Source organism: Muscardinus avellanarius (genome assembly GCF_963383645.1).
Source record: "Muscardinus avellanarius genome assembly, chromosome: 16".
Lineage (NCBI taxonomy): Eukaryota > Metazoa > Chordata > Mammalia > Rodentia > Gliridae > Muscardinus > Muscardinus avellanarius.
Window position 1 is genome coordinate 52,905,072 of NC_137802.1, and position 10,972 is coordinate 52,916,043.

At 47.4% G+C, this 10,972-nt stretch overlaps 1 protein-coding gene across 1 annotated transcript; it reads left to right on the forward strand.

Annotated features, from left to right (window-relative positions):
- Window positions 1-6,649: 6,649 nt before the first annotated feature.
- RPL27 (ribosomal protein L27) lies at window positions 6,650-10,378 on the forward strand. The gene is made up of 5 exons (XM_080713544.1): window positions 6,650-6,667; window positions 6,919-7,001; window positions 7,560-7,729; window positions 9,871-9,981; window positions 10,078-10,378. The coding sequence occupies exons 2-5, from the start codon at window positions 6,921-6,923 to the stop codon at window positions 10,124-10,126; spliced, it is 411 nt and encodes a 136-aa protein (XP_080569670.1). The 5' UTR covers window positions 6,650-6,667; window positions 6,919-6,920; the 3' UTR covers window positions 10,127-10,378.
- The last annotated feature ends 594 nt before the right edge of the window (window positions 10,379-10,972 follow it).

A 10,972-nucleotide genomic window follows, 5' to 3' on the forward strand; every position in this document is an offset into this window, starting at 1 on the left:
TTTGGGAGGCTGAGACTGGAGGATCACGGTTCACAAACAGCCTCAGCTACTTAGTGAGGCTCTCTGCAACTCAGTGAGACCTTGTTTCAAAATGAATAAAAAATAGGGCTGGGGGTGCAGCTCAGAGGTACAGTGCCCCTGGGTTCCATCCCTAGTACTGCAAAAAAAAAAAAAAAAAAAAAAATTTTGGAGCCAGGAGTGTAGCTCAGTGGTAGAGCTCATGCTTAGCTTGCACCAGGCCCTGGATTCAATAAAAACAAGGTCTGCCCTAACGTGCTAGCACAGTGTACACGTTGGCATGCTTGTTTGAGTTAAATTCCTTTTACAAATACTGATTTCCCGTTTCTTCCTGACTCCAGTGCCAGGGAAGACTATACATCCATGGCTACTTCAAACTGGTAATGCAAATATCTAAGAACCTTTCTAAGGGAGGTAACCTCAGTTGATTTTAATAAAAGCCATTTTTTTGAAGAAGTGAAAAGTGCAGTGAAATCTTCAAAATAAGGTAGCCACGTGAGTTAGAGCAGTGCAGACAGGGCCCTTCTGCGGAAGGAGTGAGCGCGCGTGTCTGTCACCGTGTCCTCTGGCGAGCACTGTCATCTGTGTGACCCTAAACAAAGTTGACACAGTCTTCTTGGAAGTAAACATATTCAAGATAAACTCCGAGTACTCACATAGGTCCAGGAGGACATGGTAACTCGGAGCAAGGCTCCCTGGGCCGTGCCTCACCAGCTGCCCTCAGTGCTGGAGACTAGATGGGGGAGGTCTCAGGGCCCGCAGTGGTATGCAGCAGAGACGGGACTGCGCCAGGGTCGGGCTCCAAACAGGTCACTGCTTACAGAGCAGGGCCCAAGTACTTCACTGTAAAGCCGACTCCAGTTTTATGGTCTTCAACATTTTAGCCTTTTTAGATTTTTTGTTACTCACCTTGTGGAGAGTATCACTCCCAGTCTGACCAAAGATGGGTAAAATATATTGCTGCAAATACTTAAGGATTTAGCACTTTGTTTCTGCACTGTTATGTAGTTCATGTTAACTTATTTTTAGCAACATTAATTTTTAATATATGTTATTGAAGCCCAACATGGTGGCGCACGCTTTATATATAATCCCAGCGTTTGGGAGGCTGAGACCAGAGGATCACGGTTCTTGGACAGCCTCAGCTACTTAGACCCTCCTCAACTTAGTGAGACCCTGTTTCAAAATAAAGAATAAAATATAGGGCAGGAGGTGTAGCTCGGAGGTCAAATGCCCCTGGGTTCCATCCCCAGACCTGCAAAAAAAAAAAAAAAGGTCTGGGGAGTGTAGCCCAGAGGAAGAAGGGTTTCCAGGAACCCCAGTACCACCAAAAAAAAAAAAAAACTACACCCCAGTCCTATTCCCCTCCCCGCAGCGGTATTGGGGATGGAACCCAGGGCCATTCTACCTCCAAGCAACACCCCTAGCCCTATTTTTTATTCTTTATTTTGAAACGGGTCTCACTAAGTCGCAGAGGGCCTCACTAAGTACCTGAGGCTGTTGGTGAACCATGATCCTCTGGTCTCAGCCTCCCGAATGCTGGGATTACAAGCCTGTACCACCACGCTGGCTGTTTTTTTGTTTTTTTGTTTTGCTTTTGCTACTGGGGTGGAACCCAGGGACTTATCTACCTCCAGGCTATACTCCCAGACCTATATTTGGAAACAGGGTCTCACTAAGTTGTTGAGAGCCTAAGTAGCTGAGGCTGGCTTCGAACCTGTGTGATCCTCCTGTCTCAGCCTCCCAAGCACGGGGATTACAAGCGTGCGTCACCACGCCCAGCTATTATTCTTTATTTTGAAACAGGGTCTCACTGAGTTGCAAAGGGCCTGACTAAATAGCTGAGGCTTGCCACGAACCCAGATTCTCCTGTCTCAGCCTCCCAAATGCTGGGATTACAAATTTGTGCCACCATGCCCGGCTCCTATTTTTTTTTTTTTTATTCTTTATTTTGAAACAGTGTCTCACTGAGTTGCTGAGAGCCTCACTAAATAGCTGAGGCTGGCTGTGATACTCCTGTCTCAGCCTCCCAAGTACTGGGTTTACAAGTATGCAACACCACACCCAGCTTATTCTGTATGTTTGAAATAAGGTCTCACTGTGTTATAGACAGCCCCCCTAGTAGCTGAGGCTGGTTGCAAACCCGTGATTCTCCTCTCACAAAAAAGGGGGGTGGGGATAGAGCTCAGTGGTACATAATTAGGGCAATTAAACCATTAAATGGGATCTGAAGGTTCTTCATTGTTCAAACCAGCAAAACCTGAGATGGTTTAAAGTTGGAGACCACCCGAAGTACTATGTGAAAACACTGTGAAAATCCCAGCCTGGCGTGGTGGCAAATAAACTAAAACTAGGTCTGAGAGTTTAGTCTGGAGGTAGAAAAGCCCCTGGGTTCCATCCCCAGTACCACACAAAATAAAAAAATCCCAAGTACTGGGATTACAACCATGTGCCATCATGCCCAACAAAATCATAGTATTGTGTATTCCTTCTTTGCAAAGACCATAGAGCCCTTTGGCTTTGGTTTCTACATCTCTCTGGCCTTATCAGCCTGTCTGTCTCAGATCATCATTTCTTTGAGAAATGTCTGCCTTCTCTCTACCCTGGATCGACAGATTTGGTGGTGGTAGTGGTAGGGGTGTTTATGTGTGTTCTTGATGCTGAAAATAATTCACTAAGAAGGGAGTTGGACATTGTCCATCCTGCCTGAGCCTGCCTATCCGCACAGATGTCGCCACACATGCAGCTTTTGCAATTAACACTTAAATCCATGTGGCCTGGCACAGTGGTCCAGTCTGTACTCCTAGTGACTTGGGAGGCTGAGGCAGGAGGATTCCAAGTTCAAGGCCAGCCTCAGCAACTTAGGCTGTCTCAAAAAGGAATGGGGAGCCGGGCATGGTGGCTCACGCTTGTAATCCCAGCATTTGGGAGGCTGAAACAGGAGGATCACGGTTTGTGGCCAGCCTCAGTTACTTAGTGAGGTCCTTTGCAACTCAGTGAAACCTGGTTTCAAAATAAAGAACAAAAAGTAAGGCTGGGGGTGCAGCTCGGAGGTAGAATGCCCCTGGATTCCATCCCCAGTACCACAAAAACAAAACAAACAAAAAAAGGAATGAGGAGCTGGGTGTGGTGGTACACTTGCAATCCCAGTACTTGGGAGGCTGAGACAGGAGGATTATAGGTTTGAGACCAGCCTCGGCTACGTAGTAAGGCCTTGTACAACTTAAACCCTGTTTCAAAATAAAGAATAACAAATATGGCTGGAGTGTAGCCCAGAGGTAGAATGCCCCTGGGTTCGACCCTGAAGACCAAAAAAAGGGGGGGGGGAGGAAATGGGGATAGAGCACAATTAAACCATTAAATGGATGGGATCTTTTTTTTCTTTCTTTTTCTTTTTTTTTTAACTAAGTAACTGAGGCTGCCTGGATACTCCCGTCTCAGCCTCCCAAATGCTGGGATTACAAGTGTGCACCACCATGCCCGGCTGTAAAAACGTTTTCTCGTGAGTGATGGGAAATAATTCGGTCTGAGAGCCAACTACACTTGGTTTCAAGTCTCCATTTGAATCCCATCTACGCTACTGTAAGATCAACCTGCATAGGTCATCGGTCCCGTCTGCGTCACAATTCTATTTTTTTTTTTTTTTTGGTGGTACTGGGGTTCGTGGAAGCCCTTCTACCTCCGGGCTACACTCCCAGACCTGTTTTTTACATTTTCATTTTGGAAACAGGGTCTCCTAAACCAGCGCGCGCGGCTGGCTTCGAACCTGCGTGATCCTCCTGTCTCTGCCTCCCAAGCGCGGGGATTACAAGCGTGCGCCACCACGCCCGGCACAATTCTCTCTCTAAATGAGGCAAAATCTGGGGCGGCTGAGAGGAGGCTCGCATGTTCGCAGCTAGCCCAGCTACTTAGGCCCTCCATTTTTTTTTTTTTTTCTTTTGGGTGGTACTGGGGTTCCTGGAAGCCCTTCTACCTCCAGGTTACACTCCCAGACCTATTTTTTTTTCTTTTTTTTTTTTTTTTTTGGTGGTACTGGGGTTCCTGGAAGCCCTTCTACCTCCAGGCTACACTCCCAGACCTGTTTTTACATTTTCATTTTGGAAACAGGGTCTCCTAAACCAGCGCGCGCGGCTGGCTTCAACCTGCGCGATCCTCCTGTCTCTGCCTCCCAAGCGCAGGGATTACAAGCGTGCGCCACCACGCCCGGCCTTAGGCCCTCCATTTTATACAAAAGAGTGAAAAATAGGCAGGGATATTGCTCAGAAGTAGAACACCCCTGGGTTTAATCCGTAGTACTGCAAAAATAAATAAATATATAATATTTAATATTCGGTTAATACAGCTTGCTTTTCTTTTAACTCTAAACTTTTGTCAGAGTATGCATAATTCATTCTTTTGTGTGTGGTACCGGGGATTGAATTAAGGGACATTCTAACCCTGAGCTATACCCCCAGCCTTATTTTATTCCTCATTTTCAAACAGGGCCTCTCTAAGTTGCTGAAGCTGTATTTTCTAGGTGCAGTTATCTGTAAATTAAGTAGTGTTTGGCTGGGCTAACAGCCAACTTTTAGCTGACCTAGGGCAACCTTGGCTAGAACTCGTGGCTGACCGCTTAGAGGAAGAGCAGTGGATGTTATTGTTCTACCTAAGCATGAAAGTTTGTTCTTATTAGCAGGTGATGCTGCCCGATCAGCATCCAATACAGGCTCAGTCCCCATCAATGACCCAGTAAGCAAGATGGACCTAGACTGTGAGTCCGTGTCCCAGCTCCACCACTTACTCAGGGTAAACTTGGTCAAATTAATCTCTTAAAACTGCATTTTCTTTAACTGTAGAATGGAGATAAGAACATTATCAAAGCCAGATGTGATGGTGCATACCTGTAATTCCAGTACTTGGGAGGCTGAGACAAGAGCCAGCCTAGCCAGACTGTTTCCACATTTAAAAGATAGACCCTGTGCTCAGTCCCCAGAAAACACATACACACGCACAGTGAGCAGTACCTATCTCCTAAAGTTGCAAGTGTCAAATCAATAACATAAAAGTAGATTGACTCGGGCGTGGTGGCGCACGCTTGTAATCCCCGGGGTTGGGAGGCTGAGACAGGAGGATCGCAAGGGTTCGAAGCCAACCTCAGCTACTTAGTGAGGCTTTCAGCAATTTAGTGAGACCCTGTTTCAAAAAAAAAAAAAAAAAAAAAAAAAAGGTCTGGAGTATAGCCTGGAGGTAGAAAGCCTCTGGGTTCCAACCCCAGTACCACCAAAAAAAAAAAAAAGGAGGTTGACTGGGCCTGACAAAGGAAGCAGCCGCTATCCACCACCCCCCCACCTCCTCAGACTTAATGTGTTTGCCATCACTGAACTCCAAATCTTCCAAAGACTTTGCATCTTGCGCCTTTTATTTAACAATGCACACGATAAACACTCATAAAAAGTTCTACTTTGCCAGCCAGGTGTGGGGTGCACACTTATAATCCCAGCATTTGGGAGGCTGAGACCAGAGAATCACGGTTCTTGGACAGCCTCAGCTACTTCTGCCCTCTGCAACTCAGTGAGACCCTGTTTCAAAATAAAAAATTGGGCAGAGGGTGTAGCTCAGAGGTCAAATGCCTCTGCATTCCATCCCTAGACCCGCAAAAAAAAAAAAAAAAAAAAGTTCTACTTTGTTGTGCGTGGTGGCCAACGCTTGTAATCACCGAGCTCGGAAGGCGGAGACAGGAAGATCGCGCAGTTTAGAAGCCAGGCTCGCTGGTTTAAGAGACCGTTTCCAAATAAAAATATAAAAATAGGTCTGGGAGTGTAGCCCGGAGGTAGAAGTTTCCATCCCCAGTACCACCAACAAAAAGTTCTACTTTGTTCCCTTTCTATTTCAGGGGAAAAAAATTAAATGTGAAGCCCGGCATGGTGGCGCAGGCCAGTAGTGGGAAGGCTAGGGCAGGAGGATCGTAGGATTGAGGACAACTTTGACAATTTATTTATTTTTGCGGGTCTGCGGATGAGACCCAGGGGCATTCCACCTCCGAGATACATCCCCTGCCCTACTTTTCAGTCTTTGAGACAGTCTCACTAAGTTGCCCTCGGAGGGCCTAAGTAGCCGAGGCTGTCTGCGAACCGCAATCCTCCAGCCTCAGCCTCCCGAAGGCCGGGATTACAAGCGTGCGCCACCACGCCCGGCGCCTTGGCAATCTAAGACTCGACAGCCTAGCAAGTCCCTCCTTGAAAATAAAGGGGGAGGGTCCTGGGAGTATACCTCGGAGGCAGAGGACCCTTAGGTTCAGTCCCCAGTACCAAACAGCCACAAAAAAAACCTGTCCCCCTCCTCGCGCCAGAGGAAGGAACCACAACATATGCGGAGCAGAAAGCGCTTCTGCGGACGCGATGCTCTTCCTACTGGAGCCAAACCAGAGCGCTTTGCTCTTGTCTGTCGCTAATAAAGTGCTGCTAATAAAGTTTGAGTCAAACAAACGAGCAGCCAGGACCTTCTTTCCCTTCAGGAGCTTTTTCCGCCCGGAACACAAACTGAACACCACACGATATTACGGCGAGGACCGAGGAGCGGAGCCGGAAGTGAGGTCACTCTCCGCAGGGTGAAAGGTTAGCGGAAGTACCCTGCCTTCCTTTCCTGCTGTCGGTCGGGTCGGTAGCCGTCGGTAAGTTGAGGTTTGAGCCGGGGTTTTCAATCCGCCGCCATCCGTGGCCCGGGGGCCGAGTTGCTGGGTGCGCTCGGTCCCTAGGGCTCAGGCGGCTTCGTGACGGGTCTGCCCCGCGGGTGGTTAGGGCCAAGACGCCCGGTACCGTTCGGAAGTCGAGGGCCTGCGATCCGGGCTGGCGGCTAGGAAGGGGTTGGTCTAGGAGGCTCTGGCAAAAGTCTTTCAGAGCGGCCTCTTCCATTTTTCTGCAGATATGGGCAAGTTCATGAAACCCGGGAAGGTGGTGCTGGTCCTGGCCGGACGCTACTCTGGACGCAAAGCCGTCATCGTGAAGGTACCAGCTTCTCGCGCCTCCACTCTGCTGAGTTTCGGGGACGCGGCAGGCTTGGGGTTTTTAAGACCTACTTCCGGCGCATTAGCCATTGAGCACGGTGCAGGGAATAGTGAATTTCATGAAAGTGTAAAATAACGTGAGTGTAAACGAGCACGTAACACGTTTTCCACCGAGAAGCATATAGAAATACTAGCCAACATTTACTGAACGCCTTACAGGTGTTGTCATATATAATTCTTGTGAAGACCATAGGAGGATTCCTTTCTATGCTAAGGTTTAGAGGCGCTTAGTTTACCTGAGGTCCAACAGGTAATATAGATGCTGTGGCTGGTATTGTGTAAGAAGAAGAGAAATTGCTTTTAATCGTAATGGTCACCGCGTGTATTTTAATCCTTCACTATTTGCTGTCCACCTATGGTTTTGGCAACCTTTCGAGTTTCCCCTGGGCTCTGATTACAGAAACAACATACTGCTGTTGTGAGTACGTACGCCCAATGGCTAGCACAGGGCCAAAAAAAGGTCCTCAGGTAATAACAAATACAAATTTTGCTTACGTAGAACATTGATGATGGCACGTCAGACCGCCCCTACAGCCACGCACTGGTGGCTGGAATTGACCGCTATCCCCGCAAAGTGACCGCTGCCATGGGCAAGAAGAAAATCGCCAAAAGATCAAAGATCAAGTCTTTCGTGAAAGTTTATAACTACAATCATCTAATGCCCACAAGGTGAGGATTTGAAGAGTGGAAAGGAACGTGATTTGTTTTTCTGATGCACCTAGGACTTAATTCTTTTCTCGTTTGTTTTTTCATACTGGGGATTGAACCCAGGGGAGTTCTCCCTCTGAACCACACCACCATCCCTATTTTTTTAGTTTGAAACAGGGTCTCCCTAGGTTGCTTAGAGTCTTGCTACCTTGTTGAGGCTGTCCTCAAACATGTGATCCTTCTGTCTCAGCCTCCTAAGCCCTGGGATTACAAGCATGCTCTTGTACCTGGGATTAAAACCAGGGAAACCCTCCACCCTTATTTTTAGAAAGGGTCTCACTAAGCCGGGGGTGGTGGCTCATGCCTGTAACTCAGTATTTGGGAGGCTGAAACAGGAGGATTGCAGGTTTATGGCCAGCCTCGGTAATTTAGTGAGACCCTGTCTGAAATAAAAAGGGCTGGGGGTGTGGTTCAATTAAAATGCCCCTGAGTTCAACCCCCAGCACTACTAAAGAAAGGGTCTCTAAGATGTTGAGACCTGAAACTTGGTGGTCCTTCTGCACCCACTCCCCCCAGCAGTACTGCATATTGAAGCCAGGGGAGTTCTACTTAGCTCCACCCCAGTTCTATTTTCATTATTCATTTTGAAACAGGGTTTCATTAAGTTGCAGAGGGCCTCACTAAGGAGCTACTGCTGGCTTCCAGTCTCCTGTCTCAGCTTCCCAAGCTGGCGCCACCGCCTTGGCTGATAGTTTATTTTCCCAGTAGACAACTTCACAGCTGTTTCATTGTCAGGAAAGGACATCTTTAGTTTTCCACTCATCGACCACAATGGTTCCAGTTTCTAGTGTTGTCTCTTTTGTCCATATTGGAGTCTGTTCCTGCCTTTTTTGTGGTACTGGAGTGGAACCCAGGGGCTTTTCTACCTCCAGGCTATACTCCCAGACCTATTTTTATACTTTATTTGGAAACAGGGTCTCACTAAGTTGCTGAGGCTGGCTTCGAACCTGTGTGGCCCTCCTGTCTCAGCCTCCCATGCACGGGGATTACAAGCATGCACCACCACGCACGGCTCCATAACTGACTTGGTATATGGTTGTAAAGAAGTTAAAAAAAAAAAAAAAAAGCTGGGCAAAGTGCACACTTGTAATCCCAGTACTTGGGAGGCTGAGACAGAAAGGATCATAGGTTTGCAGCAGCCTCCTAGTTAATGAGGCCCTCTGCAACTTAGTGAGACCCTGTTTTAAAATAATAAAAGCCATTAGCAGGGCGTGGTGGTGCATGCTTGTAATCCCCGCGCTTGGGAGGCTGAGACAGGAGGATCACGCAGGTTCACAGCCAGCCTCAGCTACTTAGTGAGGCTCTCAGCAACTTAGACCCTGTTTCCAAATAAAATATAAAATAGGACTGGGGAGTTTAGCCCGAAGGTAGAAAGTCTCTGGGTTCCACCCCCAGTGCCACCACACAAAAAAAAAATCTTAAAAAGTTTGTTTTAGCCGTGCTTGGTGATGCCCATATGTAGTCCTGGTACTTGGGAGGCTGAAACAAGAGGATATATCGCAGATTCAGGGACAGAACCGCCAATTTAGCGAGACTCTGTTTCAAAATAAAGAGCTGAGTGGGGCGTGGTGGCCCAGGCTTGTAATCCCAGCATTTGGGAGTCTGAAACAAGAGGGCCATGGTTCACGGCCAGCCTCAGCTACCTAGGCCCTTTGCAACTCAAACCCTGTTTCAAAATAAAGAGTCAAAAATAGGGCTGGGGGTGTAGGTCAAAGGTAGAATGCCATGGGTTCCATCCCCAGTACCACAAAAAAAAAAAAAAAAATAGCTGAGCTGGGGGTGTGGCTCACAGGTAGAATGCCCCTGGCTGGGTCTTATCCTTAATGCCAAGAAAATGTTTTTTTTTTGTTTTAATTAAAACAGTACCCTGTTTCTTGGGTGCTACAATGTGGTGAGATTAAGTAAGTCAAGCGCCTAGCCTAATACATCTATCTAACTGCCAGGTGGAAAGTAAGGAGCCCCTTCAAAACAAAATATAAAGCCTGGTGTGGTGGCGCGGGCTTGTAATCCCATCATTCGGGAGGCCGAGGCAGGAGGATCTCGGTTCGCAGACAGCCTCAGCTACTTAGCCCTAGCTCATCCTACGGCATCGTTGTCCCCAGGTACTCCGTGGACATCCCCTTGGATAAAACCGTTGTCAACAAGGATGTCTTCAGAGACCCTGCTCTTAAACGGAAGGCCCGGCGGGAGGCCAAGGTTAAGTTTGAAGAGAGGTAAGCAAGTGTTGGTGGTATGTATTGGGGTATGGCTTTATTATGTATGAAGAATTTGTATTTCTTCATTAATACCTTTTTTTCTCTTCCTTTTAGGTACAAGACAGGCAAGAACAAATGGTTCTTCCAGAAGCTTCGGTTTTAGGTGTTTTTGTTTCCATCGTTTAGCCGGGCGCGGTGGTGCACGCCTGTAATCCCAGCATTCAGGAGGCTGAGACAGGAGGACCATAGGTTTGCAGACAGCCTCAGTTACTTAATGAGGCCCTGTGCAACTTAGTGAGACCCTGTTTCAAAATAAAGAATAAAAACTTGCGCTGGGGGTGTAGATCAGAGGCAGAATGCCCCCTGAGTTTCATCCCTAGTACTGCAAAAATAAAAAATAAAAAAATTTTTTTAAATCTCACCACCTGCTTGCATGTGTTATCAGACTGGGGAATGATGTTAATAGGGGTGAGGGGTTATAGGGTAAAACAAAATATTTTGGCCAAGTGCAGTGACACACACGTGTGATCCCAGTACTTGGAAGGCTGCGAGATAACAGCTGGGTGTGGTGGTGTGTACTAGTACTTGGGAGGTTGAGGTGCTGGGTCACGAGATTGAGGACAGCCTGAGCAACATAAATTCTCAGCAACCTAGTGAGAACTTGTTTGAAGATAAATCAAAAGGGCTGGGGGTGGGTGTGCTTCTTGGGAGGCTGAGACAGGAGGATCGCATGTTCCTGGCCAGCCTAAGCTTTTTTTTTTCTCCTTGTGCTGAGGATTGAACTGGGCATTCTACCTCTAAGCTATACCCCAGCCCTATTTTTTATTCTTTATTTTGAAATAGGATCTCATTAAGTTTCAGAGGGCCTCACAAAGTAGCTGAGGCTGGCCACAAACCCAGATCCTACTGTCTCAGCCTCCTAAATACTGGGATTAACGAGTGTGTGCCACCATGCCAGGCTCCAGCCTCGACTTCTTAGTGAAGCCCTACTCAGTGAGACCCTATTTCA

What these genes read in the sequence shown, in the direction of transcription:
- RPL27 (XM_080713544.1), top strand. Translation starts at nt 6,921, where the DNA reads ATGGGCAAGTTCATGAAACCCGGGAAGGTGGTGCTGGTCCTGGCCGGA. An exon ending in AATCATCTAATGCCCACAAG is followed by an intron (nt 7,730 to 9,870) that starts GTGAGGATTTGA and finishes CGTTGTCCCCAG; the next exon opens with GTACTCCGTGGACATCCCCT. An exon ending in AAGGTTAAGTTTGAAGAGAG is followed by an intron (nt 9,982 to 10,077) that starts GTAAGCAAGTGT and finishes TCTTCCTTTTAG; the next exon opens with GTACAAGACAGGCAAGAACA.